General features: G+C 37.6%; 1 protein-coding gene across 5 annotated transcripts in view; it reads left to right on the top strand.

Moving 5' to 3' along the window:
* Positions 1 to 22,026, top strand: part of PUS10 (pseudouridine synthase 10) — a 76,997-nt gene that overhangs the window by 30,795 nt on the left and 24,176 nt on the right. For all 5 annotated transcript variants that reach the window (XM_004742018.3, XM_045077874.1, XM_013051080.2 and 2 more), the window contains exons 5-8: positions 15,486 to 15,520; positions 19,419 to 19,530; positions 21,622 to 21,683; positions 21,957 to 22,002. In XM_004742018.3, the coding sequence (XP_004742075.1) occupies positions 15,486 to 15,520; positions 19,419 to 19,530; positions 21,622 to 21,683; positions 21,957 to 22,002 (255 nt within the window). The remainder of the gene's footprint in view (positions 1 to 15,485; positions 15,521 to 19,418; positions 19,531 to 21,621; positions 21,684 to 21,956; positions 22,003 to 22,026) is intronic.

The raw sequence follows: 22,026 nt of genomic DNA, 5'->3' as shown, positions 1-22,026 counted from the left end.
AAACCTTTCTTTCTCCACGATTTCTTTGCTGCCTTTATAGAAAATAATGACCATATGTATATATTTATATTTGTCTTTCTTTACTCCCTGCTCAATTCCAGTGATATATTGGTGCATCCATATATCAATACTATACTGTCTTGATTACTACAGTATTACAGTATGTCTTTATGAAAATAGCATAAATCTTTGAGCTATGTTCTCTTTAAAATTTGCTTTGGTGATTCTAGGTCTTTGCATTTCCATACAGATTTTAAAATCTGCTTGTCAATTTCTTTTCAATTTGCTTAAATTTTGGCTGGGATTGCACTGAATTTATAGATAAACTCGGTAAGAATTGACATCTTGACAATATTGCACTTCCCAGTGCATGAATGTGGTATATTTCTTCATTTATTTTGATCTTTAATTTCTTTTAGCAGTGGTTTACCATTTTTAGTGTACAGATTTCACACATATTTTAAAAGTTTATCCTTAAGGGGCGCCTGGGTGGCTCAGTGGGTTGAGCGTCTGCCTTTGGCTCAGGTCATGATCTCAGGGTCCTGGGATCGAGTTCCGCGTCGGGCTCTGTGCTCGGCAGGGAGCCTGCGTCCTTCTTTCTCTCTCTCTGCCTGCCTCTCAGTGTACTTGTAATTTCTTTCTGTCAAATAAATAAATAAAATCTTTAAAAAAAAAGTTTATCCTTAATCTCATTGTTTTGGGTGCTATAGCAAATGGAATTATATTTTTATTGCATTTTTCTACTTTTCATTGCTGGTCTATAGAAATACAGTTTGTTTGTTTGTTTTTTAAAGATTTTTTATTTATTTGACAGAGAGATAGAAAGAGCCAGAGAGCACAAGGGGGGCAAATGGCAGAGAGAGAAAGAGAAGCAGGCTCCTTGCCAAGGAGAGGTCCAATGTGGGGCTCAATCCCAGGACCGTGGGATCGTGACCTGAGCTGAAAGTACTCACTTAAGCAACTGAACCATCCACGCGTCTCTTTGTTTTTGTTTTTGTTTTTTTTTTAAAGATTTTATTTGTTTGTGAGGCACCCCCACAAACGAATGTGTGGGTGGCTCAGCGAGTTAAAGCCTCTGCCTTCCGCTCAGGTCTTGAGACCAGGGTCCTGGGATCGAGCCCGGCATTGGGCTCTCTGCTCAGCAGGGAACCTGCTTCCTCCTCTCTCACTCTGCCTGCCTCTCTACTACTTGTGATGTCTGTGAAATAAATAAATAAATAAATCTTAAAAAAAAAAAAAGATTTGACAGAAATAGACATAGTGAGAGAGGGGGACACAAGCAGGGGGAGTGGGAAAGGGAGAAGCAGGCTTCCCCCTGAGCAGTGGGCCTGATGTGGGGCTTGATTCCACGACCAGGGGATCATGACCCAAGCTGAAGGCAAATGCCGAACGACTGAGCCACCCAGGCATCCCCATTTTTGTTTTTGTTTTTTTTTTTTAATTGTCTGTGGTCATGGGTTGTTGTGTTTTTTTTGTTTTTTTTTGTTTTTTAAGATTTTATTTACTTATTTGACAGGCAAAGATCACAAGTAGGCAGAGAGGTAGGCAGAGAGAGAGGAGGAAGCAGGCTCCCCACAGAGCAGAGAGGCCAATGTGGGGCTCGATCCCAGGACCCTGGGATCATGACCCGAGCTGAAAGCAGAGGCTTTAACCCACTGAGCCACCCAGGCACCCCCCATTTTTGTTTTTAATATAGATCTACTGGTGTTGAATTCTTGTTTTTGCTTATCTGAACTGTCTTTATTTCTTCTTCAGTTTTATAAGATAGTTTCATTGGATACAGAATATTTAGTTGTCAAAATTTTTTCCTATCATCACTTCAAATATGTTGTTCTGGTATCTTTTGTTCTTTGTTTTTTATGATGAGAAGCCTGTCATTAATTGTACTATTGTTCCTCTCTGTGCAGTGTGGTGTTTTCTCTGTCTGGTTTCGGTATTGTTTTCTTTACAGCTATTCTGCAAGATCTTTCTGCTAAAGTAAATTTCTCAGAGTCAGTTTCTTCTGACTGCTCTTTTCTTTTCTTTCTTTCTTTTTTTTTTTTTTAAAGATTTTATTTATTTATTTGACAGAAATCACAAGTAGGCAGAGAGGCAGGCAGAGAGAGAGAGGAGGAAGCAGGCCTGAGCTGAAGGCAGAGGCTTTAACCCACGGAGCCACCAAGGTGCCCCTGACTGCTCTTTTCTTTCTTTCTTTTTTTTTTTTTTTTAAAGATTATTTATTTATTTGAGAGAGAGACAGTGAGAGAGAACATGAGCGAGGAGAAGGTAAGAGGGAGAAGCAGACTCCCCATGGAGCTGGGAGCCCAATGTGGGACTCGATCTTGGGACTCCAGGATCATGACCTGAGCTGAAGGCAGTCGTCCAACCAACTGAGCCACCCAGGCACCCCACTGACTGCTCTTTTCTTTCTTTTTTTTTTTTAAATATTTTATTTATTATTTATTTGACAGAGAGAGAAATCACAAGTAGGCGGAGAGTCAGGCAGAGTGAGAGAGAGAAGCAGGCTCCCCGCTGAGCAAAGAGCCCGATGCGGGGCTCGATCCCAGGACACTGAGATCATGACCTGAGCCGAAGGCAGCGGCTTAATCCACTGAGCCACCCAGGCGCCCCTGACTGTTCTTTTCTTAAAAACGAATCACTTATATATTGCCTTGACCCTCAATAACAAGAATGTTTCTAGAATTTTAATATTAAGTATATTGTTAATTCTTTTCTTTTCTTTTTCTTTTTTTTTTTTTTAAAGATTTTATTTATTTATTTGACAGAGAGAGAACACAAGTAGGCAGAGAGGCAGGCAGAGAGAGAGGAGGAAGCAGGCTCCCTGCTGAGCAGAGAGCCCGATGTGGGGTTCGATCCCAGGACTCTGAGATCATGACCTGAGCCGAAGGCAGCGGCTTAACCCACTGAGCCACCCAGGCGCCCTGTTAATTCTTTTCTGATAGAGACTTTTTATTTAAGGAATTTTGCTTCTATTCCAAGCTTAGTAAGTTTTTTTTTTTAATCACAAGTGGGTATTTGCGGGGGCACCTGGGTGGCTCAGTGGTTTAGGCCTCTGCCTTCGGCTCAGGTCATGATCCCAGGGTCTGGGATCGAGCCCCACATGGGGCTCTCTGCTCAGCGGGGAGCCTGCTTCCTCCTCTCTCTCTCTGCCTGCCTCTCTGCCTATTTGTGATCTCTGTCTTTCAAATAAATAAATAAAATCTTTTAAAAAAAAAAAGAAGTGGGTATTTGCGATCATTATATTGAATAGATTCTCTTGTGTTGAGCTTTTATTTTCCTGAGATAAACATTTTTTAGTTTTATTTTAATAAAAATTTGACTTCTTAATATTTTATTAAAAATTTTACATATATATACATATATTTATATATAAGACTAGTCTGTTGTCTACTTTTAAATTAAAATGTATTGCATCTTTTAAAAAAAGATTTGTTTATTAGAGAGAGAGCACAAGCAGTGGGGAGGAGCAGAGGGAGAAGAACAAGCAGACTTCCCACTGAGCAGGAAGCCTGATGTGTGGCTCTATCCTAGGACCCTGAGATCATGACCTGGGCTGAAGGCAGATGCTTAACGGACTGAGCCACCCAGGCACCCTGGATCTTTTTAATGTCATTTCAGTGAAAGTTGTGTCCATCACAGTATACATTTATTTCACTTTGTACAGCTACATAAATTAAATATTTTTAAAAATGGCACTTTTACATGTGAAGTACAGTATCATTCATTGTGTGAATCTTATCTTCTATCTTTGGTTTGATATTGTGCAATTAGATCATATATTAGATTAAGGTTTGTGTATTAGGTTATGTAAGCATTGTGGAATTGTCAGTCTTTTTTCTTTTAAGATTTATTTATTTCTTTGAGAGAGACCATGGGGTGAGGGGAGGATCAGAGGGACAGGAAGAGAATCTTCAAGCAGATTTCTTGCTGAGTGCAGGGAGAGTGCAATGCGGGGCTCATCTCATAACCCTGAGATCATGACCTGAGCCAAAAATCAAGAGCCATGGCCCAACTAACTGAGGCATCCAGGTGCTCTGAATTGCTAGTCTGTCTTTTTCTTGGAAAATTTTAACAACATAGGAATAATTGGTTTTTGTTTCTTGAAGTTTTAGTAGACATTAATTATAAATCCAGTTGAGAGGCTACTAAGGATAGATCTTCATTATTTTTTCAGTTTCTTCTGTTGAAAGTTATTTGGTTTTATTCCTCCTTCTTGAGTTAAATTTTAATTACTTGGGGACACCTGGGTGGCTCAGTTGGTTGGGTGACTGCTTTCGGCTCGGATCATGATCCTAGAGTCCTGAGATCGAGTCCCATGTTGGGCTCACAGATCCATGGGGGCTCTGTTTTTCCCTCTGACCTTCCCTCTCATGCTCTCTCTCTCACCTTCTCTCTCTCAAATAAATGGAAAAAAATTTTAATTATTTGTATTTTCCTTAATTGTCCATTACATTCAGATAAGCAGTTCTCCAAATGTGGTCCAGGGACCCTGAGGGGTCCTTGCAAGGGATCCATAAGGTCAAAGGTATTTTCATAATAATATATAATTACCTTTTCATTCTCACTCTCTCAGTATTGTGCAGTAGTTTTCCAGAGGCTATATGCTATGTACTGCTGCAGAAAATTGAATATAGAAGCAGATATGAGAATACAGCTATCTTTTATTAAGACATATCAAAGAGAATAGCAAAAATGTGTCATAATGCTGCTGTTCTAACAAATTATTTTGTCTGAAAATGTAATTTGTTAATGTTTATGTCAACATGTAATGAATTTATTACTTTTGCTGTTAACTTTAAATGAGCTAATACATATTTTTAAATTAATCATTTTAATTGATAATTATTACTAAAGATAACCAGCATAGACAAAGCTATTTTGTCTCTCAAAAAATTTTAAGAAGGTAAAGAGTCCTGAAACTAAACTGAGAACCACTGGTCTAGATTTAACAATTTAATTTTTTTGAGGATGCATGTACTGTTTTATAATTCTTGAAATCATTGAATAGAATATTCTACTGTACAGGTTTATATATCTGCATCTCTGTGTACACATATGGATGTGCATGCATTTTTGTTTTTACATATTTGTTGTGTCTCCTTGTGTGCTCATGAGCAGAGCCCCAGCTTAGATGAGAGCACTGACCTCGTTGGTCTTTGGGTCTTCTTTGTGGCTGATTTTGTCCACAGGCCAAGTTTTCAGAAGTGATTTAGACTTGCGAGCTGGCACATTTCAGGTAGGAGGCCTGAATGAACGGCACAGAGTTTCCTAGCCCCAGCAGGAAGGGTGGGAGTCTCCCCCAGAGAAGTTTGTCTCATAGACCAATCTCATCCTCTGATGGTTAAGCTGGATTTCTTAAAATCCATATCTTGCGCAAAGAAAGAATTCAGAGGTGTCCCTAGATTGAAGCTGCATGGTACAGAGTTTTGGCCACTGTACCTCCCATGCCCAGTATGTTTGGGGGCCTGCAGTCTATGCTTACTAGCCATCTGTCCTCGGTGCACTCCCTTCTCCAATTCCACTGAGCTGGACCATTTGATCTTATCTATAATGACTATTCAGAAGCCTCTGGCTCTAGAGGTCAGTACCCACAGAGACTGTTGCAGAGCATATTTCTGTGGGCCCAGGACCTCCTGACTGCTACCCATGCACCAGAAGCTCCTTCTTGGAAGGATACAGTGTGAGGCATAGAGTTACTGGCCAAGACCAAGACCAAGAACAAGAACAGGGTTATAGCCTGGTAAAGCCTCAGGTTATTCTTTCAGGAAATGGACCAAGGACTGCTGTGCAAAAGTTAGTTTGAAGGCAGTGAGATCCTAGACTGGAAAAGACCCCAGTCCTCTTTGCTGTACCTTTCAAAGTCATTTCCTTTATCCTGACATGGAGGGTGCATAGATAGGTTGAGCAATTACCTGGATTTTTATAATAATCTCCTAACAGCTGTCTTTGTTTCCATGTTTGTCACCTGTCACTTTAAAAGTCAGTTCACGTCCTTCCTTTGCTTACCCTCCTAGTCTCCCCATCTCCCTTGGAGTAAAATCAAAGTCGTTTAATTGCTTCCAAGGGCTCATACTGGCTCTGCCCTAGCATTGTACTCAGTTTTCTTTGACTTCATTGCTTATTTCTCTCTTCTTCCAAGGTTCAGCCACGTTGGCCTCCTTGCTGTTTATTCATTGGACACACCAGGCAAACTTGTACTTCAAGGCCTTTGCTTGCTGTTCTTTCTGCTTAAAATGTTTCTTCCTCAGATATATTCGTGGCTTATTCCCTCACTGTCTTCATCTTTTTTCAAATGTGGCCTTCTCAGTGAGGCTTTCCCTGACTATGCTATTTGAAATTGCAAATCTCTTCTTCTATTCCCCATTCCTCTTTTACTTTTCTGCACTTTATTTATCACTTCACATTGTATTTATTTCATAAAATGATTTGTGACTTGCTTGTTTTGCTTGTTTTCTGATTCTTGGCTATCAATTTTACAAGGGCAAGGATTTATGTCTGTTTTGTTTACTCATAGATTCGTAACACACATGGGTATGCACAATTACTTATCATTGGCTGTGGTTACTCTGAACCATATTCGGTATGTCTTGCCCAAGTACTCAGCATTAACAGCCGCATTTTTTATCTATGCAGTGGTCAGAGTAAAAGGAAGAAATGGTGAGTAGGAGGAGGGAGGTCCCACCTTCTCCCATACCCCGCAGGGTTCCTCCTACTTCTTTTCTTTGCTGAAGAAACAGAAAACCTTTGAGGTTGAGATAATATACAGTGGAGAAAGAGACAGAGAAATTATGTTCCAAGAGAAATGACAGTGTATTCTGTACTTTCTAACATGTTATTTAAAAAGAATAAAAGAAAATGAGGGGGAAACCCCCAAACCTTCTCCAAATACGTGGTTCTAGTCCCTTTTTCATTTCATTTTTTTTTTTTAGGTTTTATTTATTTATTTGACATACAGAGAGAGATCACAAGTAGACAGAGAGGCAGGCAGAGAGAGGGAGGGGGAAGCAGGCTCCCTGCCAAGTAGGGCTCGATCCCAGGACCCCAAGACCATGACCTGAGCCGAAGGCAGAGGCTTAACCCTCTGAGCCATCCAGGCGCCCTCCTTTTTCATTTCTAATGGTGCTTGCTTATACTAAGATGCAGTGGTTTTCAAACGTTTTTGCTTATATACCTGCCCTAAAAGCATTTTTAGAAAATATGTACTCCCTCACATATTTTTAAATTGACATCTAAAATATTTCAGTTATAAATTGAATTGGTAGTAAAGAATATCACTTTTAAAAATGTTTCCATTGGAAGGTATTCATAGGATTGGATTTTCTTAAAACAAACAAACAAAAAAAACCAAACACCAAAAAACTGGAGACTATCTCTCTCTCTTAAAAAAAAAAAAAGATAATAGAGATAAATAAAACAAGATTGGCAAAATGTTGATAACTTGAAGCTGCTCAAAGGGTGCATGGGAATTCATGTATTATTTTTTCTACTTTCACATTTATTATTTTGTTCTTTTCCTTTCATGTTAGAGATTTTCTCTAAATGACTAGCAAACTTTGTCCATTCATTGTTAAACATAGGGCATTTAAAAACTGATTGAAAGTTATGTCTATAGGGAGCAGGTTAGTGGGCTTGTTGGCTGGGTTTTATTGGAGGAGGACAGGTGGTAACCTGACTTTTTACATGGAGAGATCATGTCATTTTCTGAAAGTTTTCTCTCAGAAGCCATCCCATTTATCCAAAGATGAACTCTTAAGTCTTCTGTCCACAGAGGTAGAAGTTTGGCTGCCTGAGTACCCAGCACAGGGTAGGAGCTTCAGGCTCTAGGTGAACTGTAAACTCCAACTGAACCCCTGCAGGGCTTGCCAGGAGCTGCTGACTGTAGATCCCTCTAGTTTAGCCTCCAGAGTTGAAACCTCCTCTTAACTTGGTGTCAGGGAGAGGACTGGGTCTCTCTGTTCCCCCTCTGTTAGCCTGTTTCACCCTGTGTTGTCTTACACTTCCATTCTCAGTTTGGCTGGATTTACTGGGGCAGGTATTTCCGTCTGCCAACACTTAAGAATCAGCTTCCTGGGCTCTGCCACTTTCCACTCCTACATTCCCTTTTTGTCTTCATATATGGAGAGTTGGGGTGATGAGTAATTTTTTTGTTTTTCATTGTAGATGGAGTTTCTTTTTCTGTTTGTCATTCTCCGTCTTATTTTGGGATGATTTTCCAAAGAAGAATCAGACAGAAAGGGCTTTATTCTACCACCTTGAAGTCACAAGTCTTTATTTTATAATAACAGATTACTTTTGCATATTTAAAAAGTAATACTTTTTTAAAAATTTTATTTTATTTATTTTTTTCAAAAAGACTTTATTTGACAGACAGCGATCACAAGTAGGCAGAGAGGCAGGCAGAGAGAGAGGTGGAAGCAGGCTCCCTGCTGAGCAGAGAGCCCGATGTGGGGCTCCATCCCAGGACCCTGGTCTCATGACCTGAGCTGAAGGCAGAGGCTTTAACCCACTGAGCCACTCAGGCACCCCTAAGTTGTTTTTTGTTTTGTTTTGTTTTTTTTAAAATTTATCTATTTGACAGACAGAGATCACAGGTAGATAGAGAGGCAGGCAGAGAGAGGAAGGGAAGCAGGCTCCCTGGAGCAGATAGTCCGGTGTGGGGCTTGATCCCAGGACCCCGGGATCACGACCCAAGCTGAAGGCAGAGGCTTTAACCCACTGAGCTACCCAGTTACCCCCCCTAAGTTGTTTTTTTTAAATAAAATTCAGTCTTTATCCCTAAGAATGTATCTAGTGCAAATCAAGTTCAACACAAAATGATTTCAGTCTTGTAATTTTCTTGTGATAACTTGGAATAATTTTTAAATAGTTCTCTTCATAGAATTTTTGAGTTATTTATTGAAGAGAACTTTTTTTTTTTTTTAAGATTTTATTTATTTATTTGACAGAGAGATACACAGCGAGAGAAGGAACACAAGCAACGGGAGTGGGAGAGGGAGAGGCAGGCTTCCCGCCGAGCAGGGAGCCCAATGTGGGGCTCGATTCCAGGACTCTGGAATCATGACCGAGCCCAGCCAAAGGCAGATGCCCAATGACTGAGCCACCCAGGTGTCCTGAAGAGACCTTTTCAAAAATGAATAGATTCTCAGCAATTAACAATTAATTTGTCTCTTTGGTATTCTAAAATTTAACATTTACTATTAAAATCTGTTTTTCTTGGTAATAATTTTGAAGTAAAATTGTATTTATGACTTGAAATTGAGCTTTAAATACATCGACATCTTTAAATACATCGATGTCTATTGAATCTGCAAGTTCACTTTACGTTAACAGGTATTTCAGTGAGGATGCTAGTTCTTTAAAATAAAAATCTAGGAGGAAATATATTTGCATCCCTCAGCCACACCCCATTGCTAACATATTTGTTGAGATGTCTTTGTTTCAGTGATATTAACACCAGAGTTACTTGAAATTGTCAAGTTATCCTCTCATTAGCATATGACACTAAAGGACAGGGCTGAACCATATCTTTTTTTATTATTAAACTTTTAAATTTGAGTATAGTTGACACATGTTACAATAGTTTCAGGTGTACAGCATAGTGACAAGTCTATACATTGGACGAGTCTATACATGATGCTATGTTCATCACGAGTGTAGCTACCATCTGTTCTGATACCTCACTCTGATAGTATAATGATATTATATATGACTAGGGTATAAGACTATATTCCTTATGTTGCACTCTTTATTGCTGTGACTTATTCATTCCATAACTGGAAAGCTGTATCTCCCACTACCCTTCACCTATTTTACCCATCCCTCAGCCCCCTCCCCTCTGGTAACCATCAGTTTGTTCTCTGTATTTATAGGTCTGATTCTGCTTTTTGATTGTTTATTCATTTGGGTTTTTTCTTTTTTTTTTTTTTTAAAGATTTTATTTATTTATTTGACAGACAGAGATCACAAGTAGGCAGAGAGGCAGGCAGAGAGAGAGAGAAAGGGAAGCAGGCTCCCTGTGGAGCAGAGAGCCCGATGCGGGGCTCGATCCCAGGATGCTGAGATTATGACCTGAGCCGAAGGCAGCGGCTTAACCCACTGAGCCACCCAGGCGCCCCCATTTGGGTTTTTTCTTTTTTGAGATTCCACACATGAGTGGATATCTGTCTTCATGTCTGTTCCAGAGCCTTTCATTCATTGCAGCTGTTCTGTCTTTTCTGATCCCACTTCCCACTTCTATTCCTACCTCACTTTCCACCCCCATAGAATTTCCTCTTGTGATTATTTCCAATTAAATTCTTCAGAGCTAGGCGAACATCAGCACCTGAAATATTGGAAAACACCATAGAAATTCTCTTTCTTAAAATTCACATCTTAGAAATAGGATTCCCCTGTGAACTAAATCAGTAGAGCTGGGCAACCTAATTTGGCCCACAGATTCAGTTTCTCTTTTCTGATTTGTCCTTGCTTTTCCCTTCCTGCTGTGTCAAAAATAAAAAGTTCAGTATTTTTTTTAAAAAAGATTTTACTTACTTATTTGACAGATAGAGATCACAAGTAGGCAAAGAGGCAGGCAGAGATAGAGAGAGAGAGGAGGAAGCAGGTTCCCTGCTGAGCAGAGAGGCTGATGTGGGGCTTGATCCCAGGACCCTGGGATCATGACCCAGGTTGAAGGCAGAGGCTTTAACCCACTGAGCCACCCAGGCACCCCAAAAGTTCAGTATTTTTAATGCTATCCGAAGGTTTGGGTTACCGACTTTATAAAAGCTGGAGTGAGAAGGGTTTATGTCCCACTTCATTTTTTTCCCCCTCTCAAGCCTGGTGGGAAAGAATGTAGAGGATATGGGTGGATTTTCAAAGATAGCTGGTGTTTTATTCATGAAAAGAGACTCAGACTCAGTCTGTTTGTCATTACATCATGGGTGTGACATCAGAGACTCAGGAAAAGAAGGCTGAGATTGAGGCAGGGAGGTGGTAGAGGTTAGGAGATGTGGGCAAGAAGTCTTTCCCTGACATGGTGGAGTCCAGCAATGGTTATAGGAGTGCATTCTCCTCCCTCCTTCCTTTTTCTGCCACCACACCTGACACCAACCCTGACACAAAGTGAGGAGTGGGCCCCGGTGAGGCAGGTGCTCATGGTTGGGGGGAGGAAAGATGAGTGACTTGTTACTGACCTTGTTGTCGAGCCCAATTCTTAGCTGCCTATTTGTGTGCAAGTAGAATACATAAATGTGTGTGTGTGTGTGTGTGTGTGTTGGAAGAAGAGAGAATAAGGGGTAATACCTCTAACGGTCCACACAACTGTTGTCCTTTTCCTGTTGATACAAGGCTATATTTGTATTATCTTTGTTATTTTAAGTGAGTCCAGGAGATGTATAAGATTCAAAAGATTTTAGAGTTTTAAAAAGGGCCTTAGTGGTAATTTAGAAACCATAGTGTCACTGCTGGTCGCCAAGTCCTGGTGGTCTGTCTCCATTTTCTCTTAAAGCTATGTACTCCTCTCCATCCCCACACTGTATTTTCCCATGTATGATAATGAGGTAATTTGATATAAGAACTCTTTTATTTTCTTTTTAAGCTACCATATAAGAAAAATAGTGTGCAGATGGTACTTATATTGTGACTTGATGAATTAGAGAAGATCAAATGTCAAAAAAGAAAAAGATCAGGGACGCCTGTGTGGTTGAGCCTATGTGGCTCAGTGGGTTAAAGCCTCTGCCTTCGGCTCAGGTCATGATCTCGGAGTCCTGCTCAGCAGGGAGCCTGCTTCCTCCTCTCTCTCTGCCTGCTTGTAATCTCTGTCTGTCAAATAAATAAATAAAATCTTAAAAAAAAAAAAGAAAAGAAAAAGAAAAAGATCAAATGTTGTCCATAGGACTTTGGATATACATAAATGTGGCACTTCTTCTGTTACAGTTTCATTCTTTGGAGTCGTGCCCTAGGTTGGCACTTAAAACCTGCTGACCTTTCCAGTTTCATTTCTAGTTGTTGAACCCCTACTCACATTTATACATACGTTATATATATGCTAAGCACCAGCTTTACTGAATTGTTGCTCCCCAACATGCCATTTAAAAAAAATTAACATATAATGTATTATTAGCCCCAGGGGTACCGGTTTGTGAATTGTTAGTCTTAAACACTTCACAGCACTCACCATAGCACATACCCTCCCCAATCATGTCATTTTTTAATGCCTCTCTCTCAATCCTTCCTTCCTGATACCTCTGCTTAAATCAGCCTCAATTTCTGACCTGCTGTTACACACTCTCACTGGTTGGTGCTAGATGAACCCTCATCTCAGAACTCTTAAGATAAGCCATTTCCAGGCATCAACTTTCCATGGTGTGCATGTGTGCATGCGTGTGTGTGCTAGCAAATACATGAGCACTTTAGTAAGCACATTATTCAACTGCTCTCTTTAGCACTTGACTAGAATTCTCCAATAAAATTAAAACAGAGTCAAGGATTAAGTTGTGTGGTTCCTGAATTTTCAGGAATGACATATTGCCTTTAGTACCAAATTTGATTAAACTTGATAACTTTAATGCCACTTGGTTCTGTTGGGGAGGAAGAATTAAATTGCTTACTCTAGAGAATAATTTTGTTCCCACTGACTAAGGAATAGAACATTCATTAAAATTATCTTAGTGACCTGAAAGAGAGAAATGTACTTTTCTTCCCCAGCAGAAGCAGGTCTAGGACGTTATTAGCACGTAGTAAAAATTGAATAATTGAGCAACACTGACTTCTTTGGGATTCAGCCTTCCAGCCCCTGCTGTGTGATTAGTTCTGTCCAACCTGCTGGCATGCTTGAGCAGGAAGCCTGCAGAGGATTAGGAAGGAAAAACCCTTTGGCAAATCTCAGGTACTGAAGACATTTGATTTAATTTTATATGTTATACATGGTAATCTGGTTTCCCTTGGCAACCTCCAGTTCTGCCCTATTTTATAATCAGAGGATGGCAGGACACATTGCATATTTGATGGTATCACCTGGAAGTGACTGTAGAAAACAGAATTTGCTTCCAAAGAGGAGAGAAGAAGGTCACTAAAAAAGGACAGAGGAATCTGAGTCCCTTAAAGAAAGGACAGATAATTCTGTATAGCTTAGATACGTAGGAGGATTTCACTGATGAGAAAAGTTCCAGGACTATCCATAGCAGAGCAGTTTGGGAAGTGAGGGAAAGGAATCAGTCTTGTAAATCTTTTTTTTTTTTTTTTTTTTTTTTTTTAAGATTTTGTTTATTTATTTGACAGATAGAGATCACAAGTTAGGCAGAGAGGCAGGCAGAGAGAGAGGGGGAAGCAGGCTCTCTGATGATCAGAGAGCTCAATAAGGGGCTTGATCCCAGGACCCTGGGACAATGACCTGAGCCGAAGGCAGAGGCTTTAACCCACTGAGCCACCCAGGTGCCCCAAGTCTTGTAAATCGTTTCAGGGATGATAATTTGGGGCACGTGGGTGGCTCAGTGAGTTAAGCATTTGCCTTCAGCTCAGGTCATGATCCCAGGGTCCTGGGATTGAGGCCCACTTTGGGCTCCCTGCTCAGCAAGGAGCCTGCTTCTCTCTCTCCCTCTGCCCCTGCCCCCTCACTTTGGTCTCTCTCTTAAATAAATAAGTAAATAAATAAATAATATTTAAGGGGGGAAAAAGATAATAAATAAATAATATAAATAAATAAATAATATTTAAGGGGGGAAAAAGATAATAATTTTATCATTTGTGAATTGCAGTTAAGGTTTTAATTAAAAATGGCAGTGATAGTTACTGTTTGTTAAGTACATGCCAGGAATCTTTCTTGGTTCTTTATGTATACAGCTTCATTAAATTCTCACAATCTCCCTTCAAGGGGAGTATTAATATCCCTATATGGATGAGAAAACAAGTATTTATTGATCTCTTAAAGTATGGAGGCTGGAGGATGGTGGGGCAATATTGACTACAAGGTTTCAACTTTGGGAGACCATTCTTCATTTTTTTTTTTTTTCGAGATTTTATTTATTTATTTGACAGATCACAAGTAGGCAGAGAAGCAGGCAGAGAGAGAGGGGGAAGCAGGCTCCCTGATGAGCAGGGAGTCCAAAGACCCTGGTCTCCTGACCTGAGCCGAAGGCAGAGGCTTTAACCCCCTGAGCCACCCAGGCGCTCCCCATTCTTCATTTTTTCCTCTGATCTTAAAGTCCTGTAAGTCCTAATAGTCTCTATTCCAAAACGGTATACTAATCCCCATTCATGATGACTTTTAGCTAGCAAAGTAAACATACCACTGAATCAGAAGGTACTGTTGAGGTGTTTAGGCATTGGGAGCAGTTCTAGTTCTTACTTGGCCAGTAATTAATTTATTCTGCTTGACTCATGTCTGAACAATGTAATACACTTAAGACTTCCAAATAATTATAAGTCTTCACAGATATCTAGTGCCTCAGTGGTCATTTGAAGTGTAAAAGGACAGAATTCTACATATGAATGGTAACATTTGTGTGTGTGTGTGGGCGGCAGGTCTTGAGGTAGATGTGAGTGATAATGAATGGCCACTTTTGTGACTGGTGGATGTGGAGACTGCATAATGGTCTTTTATCGACTTATGCAGGTATACTTCGTCATGTTCACAAAATGACATATTGAGGTAGGACATGTCATTTTTCTGTCAAGTGACAGCTTTGGGAGCCTACTGGCAAACTGAGAAATCTTAATGTCACACACTTATTGTGTAAAGCATTTTATATGAATTTAATTTAATCCTTATGACAATTGTGATTGTGAATATTATTGTCTCTATTTTAACAACTTTTTCAGTTTTTTTAAATTAATTCTTCCCAGAACATTTTCTCTAACATTTTGTTAAGAGAATTTTAAAGCATACAATAAGGTTCAAAGAATTGTACAGTGAACACCCATATACCCACCTAGATTCTATAATTGTTCCCTTTATTATATATCTTGTCACCAGTTTATCCATCCACCCATCTTGGTTTTTGTTGTATTCTGAGTTACGGATGTTGGTACATTTTACTTCTAAACACTTACATGTGGATATCATTAATTAGATAGAGTTAAAAGTGTGATAGCCCTATTAAAAAAATGAAAACAAAAAGCTGAGGCCTTCAAATTCTGTTTGGGGGACATAGTATGTCTTGGTCACTTTTGGCCTTCCTCTGTGAAATAGTAAGATATTTTAAGAAAAAATAAGCTACTCATGTTAAATACTGATACCTCATTAATGAAATAGAAATCTGTAGGGAGGAGGAAGATACTCCTGTTAGGTTCCTAGGCCACAAGCAACCCAACACTGCAAAGTGGCATCTTTCTTCATTTCCTTAAATGAGTATGAGGTCATTGCCACATTTCTGAACACTAACTCCTCCCCTAAATAAGAGACTTTGCTAAGGAAATTAGTTAAGCACTTTAGTAATGATATTGGAACTTTCATTTCAATGAACATTTTTTCTCTTTTTCTCTTCTGGGTGTGACTAAATTGCCTACAGCATGCTGCATGGTTGCTGGTAAAACAGGAAATGGGGTAAGTAATTTAGGTAGGGAATTTTTTCTACCATTTAAATATAAGCTACCTGATTCTTAAAGTACTTGTAATACCACTCTCTCTTTTTTTAGAGTGAGTTCACTAGCTCTTAGAGAAATAGAAAGAGAAAAATTTTATTGTATGAATTTAGGTGTCATCTTTGTTTAATTAGTTTATTTGCATGGTGCATTATTAGTAATCTATTAAAGTGGATTTTTTTTATAGATTTAACATGAATATAAATATGTATTTTATATTTTTACATTAGGCTTTTATATAATGTAGCTTGGCAAGCTATTATAAAAGAATAAATTGTATACTAATCTTAGAAACTAAATTATAAAACTACACTATAAGAGACACAAAGTAAAATCCTACTTAAAGCAGAACAACAGTGAGTTTATACATAGATAAAAATATATAAAACATAGGCCCACAGTCCTTTATCTGAAACCCCTGGGGACCAAATCTGTTTTGAAATTTGGAATTTTTTTTAGATTTTAGAAATGTAATTTGGTGTTAAATACCATATATAACATATCCCTCCCCTCCATGGTCTGAAGTGGTACTCTATAATTAAACACATTAATCTTTCTGTAGTGAAACGTGAATATTCACACTAAGTTTGATACACAAAATCTCTAAACAGCCTCACATGTTCAAGACACTGTTTGGTTGCCAACTGAGTTAAGAAAAAAAAATCTTTAATTTTCCAGCCCTTTTGGGATTTTGAGACTAAAAATTCCATACCAATATAAAAAGGGCCATGTGACTACTGAAGTTTCCTGTGTACTCTGGAGAGAAAAGAGAAAGCACAAAGAAAAGTATAGATTTCTGTATTAGAATCTTATACTTCGTTAAGTGATTTTAAAAAAAGTAATTCATTGGGTTTTTTGTTTTTTTATTTTCTATTTTACATCTGGCTTTTCTGAAAGGGTAGTAGCAGTATATCTACCAGAGGTTTTGAGGTTTAGTTAGGTTATGTTAAATTAGTCTCAAATGCTTGTGATTCTGGCATAATAAAATTTGATCCTATGCTTGATAAATTTTTGGCATAGTCAAAGCATGCTATTTTCTAAATGTTTCCAGTTTCCATCCACATTGGCTGTGAGTTGCTGTTATTATTCTTTATCACAGAATTTTGAACTAAGCTTAGTTATTCCAAAAGATCCTGTTCATTATAGAGATATTGGCACAGAGGAAATACAAAATACTAATCTTTTCCTCCGTGTCTGTAAGTTCACTCTACATTCAAAATATTGTGGAGGAATCACCATTAAAGATTTGATTCAAGAAATTAAGGAAAATTAATCGTGCTTAGGTATTTGGGTTCATCTTTCCTCTGGAGTGGTGGTCATGTCGTATCTATAGTAACAGTGATTGCAGTTGATATCCTCATCAGTAGTTATCGGACACAGGAGAGAGGGAAATGCAGTTACTAAGAACTCAGTTGGGACTGAATTTACCTCAGTGACCACTAATTCCTCTACAAGACCATCAGGCATATGCTAAGAACCTCTGAAAACATTTATTCTAAGTTATATTAGGAGAGTTATTAAGGCACACTAAATTTGCAGGATTCAAAATCTGGTATTTTAAGTGTTAAATTTTTGCCTTGTATAGAAGGTTAATGTTTCCGAGATGTCTATTAACCCCTTTCTACTGCTCTTTAATCTAGAAAGAAAAAATACCTGTAGTTGTTTTTTTTTATTCCTTTTAAGATGTCTAAATATATTTCAAAGACTGTGAAGAATTTAAAATACCAGTAGTCTTAACCTGTATTTAGGATTGCTTTTTGCTGCAAGTCTTTGTGCTCTCTAGAGTCTAAACAATGTTTTTTTTTTTTCTTTAAGATTTTTATTTATTTATTTGACAGACAGAGATCACAAGTAGGCAGAAAGAGAGGGGGAAACAGGCTCCCTTCTGAGCGAAGAGCCTGATGTGGGACTCGATCCCAGGACCCTGAAATCATGACCTGAGCCGAAGGCAGAGGCTTAACCCACTGAGCCACCCAGGCACCCTTAGAGTCTAAACAATGTTTAAATAGTTTCCTATTCTGTTTCACATTTCAACTTTTTTATCCTTTAAAATGTATTATCATACATTCCTTTTCAACTGTGATACTGTTTTATGCAAATATCATCAAACTGTTGGTATAATATCAAGATAGTCTTTTAAAATACTTAAAAAGTTTCTGATATTCAGAGATTAGGGACAGTTTAAGAAGTTCATGGGGCGCCTGGGTGGCTCAGTGGGTTAAGCTGCTGCCTTCAGCTCAGGTCATGATCTCAGGGTCATGGGGTCCCACATTGGGCTCTCTGCTCAGCAGGGAGCCTGTTTCCCTCTCTCTCTCTGCCTGCCTCTCTGCCTACTTGTGATCTCTCTCTGTCAAATAAATAAATAAAAATTCTTAAAAAAAGAAAAAGTTCTTGAATGTAGAGAGTAGTTTGATTATTTGTCAGATGTAGGATTTATCTATTTCATTGTTAAACCACAATCCCAAAGCATATGAAAGCATTCTGTGTAACCAGTTTTATTCTCAGCTGTGTAGAATATGTACATCAACCATTTCTTAATTTGTATTCTTAGAGGATAGTTGTTGTTATATGTTTTTTAGATCAATTAAATTTAGTCATTAGCTAAATTTGTTTTCTACCTATGTTAGTAGTGTATTTTTGTCTTCAAGAATTAAATTACAATGAATTTTTGATATAAGCTGTCATTTGTATCAGTGAAAATTGGACATAAAAGAAGTGATTCCCAAATTGGTCCTAATATCTCTTTTGTTAAAAGCAGCCCTGTTTATAGTCATAAAACTGATTATTTGAATAAGAGTAATTATTGGAATGGTGTGAACTTGTTAATTCATTAGTGATATCATAGTATTCTCAGCATAGTAAAGCACTTTTTTTTTTAAAAATTTTTATTTATTTATTTGATGGAGATTACAAGTAGACAGAGAGGCAGGCAGGGAGAGAGAGGAGGAAGCAGGCTCTCTGAGCCCAAGGTGGGGTTTGATTCCAGGACCCTGGGGTCATGACCTGATCCAAAGGCAGAGGCTTTAACCCGCTGAGCCACCCAGGTGCCCCAGCAAAGCACTTTTATTAGTATCACACCATGCAGGTTTTTTTTTTCTTTTTAAAAACTTTAGTTGCTTTCTTTTTTATTTGATTTTTAGTTGGCTTCATACCCAACGTGGGACTTGAATCCATGACCCTGAGATCAAGCATCCCATGAGGCACCCCCTTCAGTTCCTTTCTATAACAATTTTGGGTTACAAACTAAAAGCTAGAGATCATAACTGGGACTTCCCCAAACCTATTTATTGGCTTATGAGTAGATTCGGGGGAATATCAGGTTTTTATTCAGACATTTTTCTGATATTAAAGTGACAAGCATTACAGCACATTGATACTTTAGGATTTAATGTTTCTTCTTTAGCACTGAAGTACAGCTTTCATACTGATTTCCCAAAAGTAAGCCTCATTATCAGGATGAGAGTAGATGTAAACATTTTTAGTCTAGATGAGATTATTGTAATACACAGTTGTGTTGCTTCTAAACAATCCCTTCTATTCCACCTTTCTGTCCTCTGATGTATAAATCCTGGAATCTGGTAGCTCAGAAAAACTCATCAGTATACTTTTGTCTTTGAAGCTTAAAAACTGTCTTATGTACCATTTTAAAGAGCCATTTTTTTGATTTTACTAGACTGTAAGGTCCATGAGCGGAGGAATTTTTGTCTGCTTCCTCTCTGCTTTCTAGCTAATGTGTAAAAAATAGTGCCTGGAACATAGTAGGCACTCAATAAATATTTTTAAATAATTGCATAAATTCTTGCCTTTAGCAGAAAAAGTGAAGTTTTTCATGTCAGTGAATTAATTTTTATGTTATTCAGAAAACAGAGTCTGTCTCTGGGAAGAAATGATATTGTTCAGCTGAAAGAAGCCTACAAATGGATAACTCACCCGCTAATTTCAGAGGAACTGGGTGTTCCCATTGATGGAAAGGTATTGGGTCATCTGCATTGTTAATTTCATTCTCTGGTTTTATGAGTTTTACTTCATTACATGGCAGAATTTTGATTAGCCAAAATAATCTTCTTTTTAAATAACCTAATGGAGAATTTTTAAACTTTTAAAATACTTATTTCTAGCAGTTTTAAATTGAGAAAGATTTTATTTTTAAAGACTTCTTTGTGATCTAAGGCATTTATGAGTGTAACAAATATAGTGTACCATAATTGACTTTAAAAGATTAGAAATGAATCTAAGCCTTCAATATGTTTATAGTTTAATTGGAGAGACACATATACTGATACAAAGCAATACGTAAGTAACTATGAATAAGTGTGGAGTTAACTCTAGACTATTTAAATTTGGTTATCTGTGGCTAATCTTGTTTTCAAATATAATCAGTCAACTATAGTGAGCATGGGCTCAACCTGTCCCACCTTGTTGTATCTCAAGTCCCTCTATTTTAGGTAAAGACTGGCTTTGAAGACAGAACACTTAGTCATCTCCCCTGTTCCAGAATGGACCTTGCCTCAGTCTCCAGAATGGACTGAAGTTTAGGGAAGAGCTCAATAGTTTTTCAGATGTGGAAACAGGATATATTCCCAGCTCATCTTAAATTAGATTTTAATAGTATGGCCTCATTGCTTCATGATTTTGCTTGAAGGAAATTCCCTGAATATCAGACACACCCCTATTCAAGTAAAATCACAAAACTGTCTTTCAAAGCTAGATAGTTAAAAAATTATTCACCATTTAGAATTATATAGCTCTGTTTCCTTCTGTTAGTAAGAATAAACTCTCTCCTTTAAACTGAATACTGACAGAATAGAGAATAAAACCACTTCACACATATATGGAGGGGAAATGAGGTAATGAAAGTACTTTGGAGATTAGAGAAGTCATTGATGCAAAATATTTTTACCTCAAACTTCAGTTTTGAAGCATAAGTAATTTTACATGTTGAGCTAGTGAGAACAGAAAATGGTAAACAAAAGATGCAACAATATTCTAATAGATTCAGAATGAGTGAAGTTTTCTTGAGTAAAAGCAAGTCTTATAATTTTAATTTTACTTTGTAAATTAGAGAGGAAAGAAAAAATTTGGCTATTCAGTATTATGATTCTAGAGAAGCTAATATGCTTGTTAACAATCCAGTGCAATCAGTAAATACGGAAATAATCAATTAAAAAGATAATATTGTTACATGGTATGGGATTTGTCATTTTTCTCAATGTGGAATTTTGTCCTCTGTGAAGATTAATGTATGTAGAGTATGAAATTGTGCTTTTTTGTATGCAAGGATGTTTATTATAGCATTTTTTAATAATGGAAAAGTTTACAACTTAAATGTCCAACAGTCTCTAGAGTTGAAGAGATGAAAGGTGTCCACCACATAATGTTAATTAAATAAAGAAATTTTCTAAAAGTATGTTTAATATCCTAAGAAGCATATATATTTATGTTTATATTCATAAAAATGGCTAGGAGGAAACACACCTGTTAATATGTTATACCTTGGTGGTGTGAGATTAAAAATATATTCTGTTGGATTATTTTATAACTTGTATGTATCATTTTTATAATAAAAATTAAGATCTCTCTTTTAAAACTCAAATCCACTAAGAAGTGTGAGCACTCAAAGTGCCACAAAATAAATAATAAAAAATAAAGGCTCCCGCAGAGATTTTAAGCATGTATATAATGAAATGCTTTTACCTTGCTAATAATTCTAATCATAGGGACAATTCTCCTTTCTGTTATCTCTTTCCAATTCCCTGAATTCTCTTTCATCTTCACATTGAATTTATATACATACACAAAAATCATACAAATTTATTTAAAAAATTTTTTTGCAGAATTGCTAGTGACTGAACTTTAGAAGTAAACAAACAAACAAACAAACAAACAAAACTATTTCCTTTCCAGCTGTCCTGTGCACAAGCTGATTTGAGAACAGTAGTATTTCCAGTTTTCCTTGTCACTATTTGTGAGCCAATCTTTGAGAATTAATTTCTATTTCCATTCATAAGTGGTTAGATGTTGGTTTCCTTTTGCTCATTTTTAAACTGTCTTTATAATTTTTAGAGCTTGTTTGAAGTGAGTGTGGTCTTTGCTCACCCAGAAACAGTTGAGGATTGCCACTTCCTGTAAGTTGCTACGTAAACAACAATGTCAGTTGTGTAACATTGTTCATGCTTTTTGGTTTTCATGAAACAGTGTTCCTCCTCTTTGTAATGAGCCTATCAGAACTTATCATGTCTTAAAATACCAACTACAGTTGGTATAGGGATTAATTTTGTTTGCTCTTAATATGTTGAGTTTAGCAGCCATATATATTAAAATATATAAAATATATTTTAGTTATATTCACCCCAAAATAAACCCACTAACTTTTTTTTATAAACTTGAATTTTACTTAGACGTGTGATATGCCCAGATTGCTTCAAGCCAGCCAAAAACAAACAGGTAAGGATTCCTCCTTTTTATTCA

Source organism: Mustela putorius, unplaced genomic scaffold, assembly GCF_011764305.1.
Source record: "Mustela putorius furo isolate JIRA1106 unplaced genomic scaffold, ASM1176430v1.1 tig00000224_pilon_pilon_pilon, whole genome shotgun sequence".
Lineage (NCBI taxonomy): Eukaryota > Metazoa > Chordata > Mammalia > Carnivora > Mustelidae > Mustela > Mustela putorius.
The sequence above is the reverse complement of the archived record's forward strand: the minus strand, read 5'-3'. Positions and strand labels throughout refer to the sequence as shown.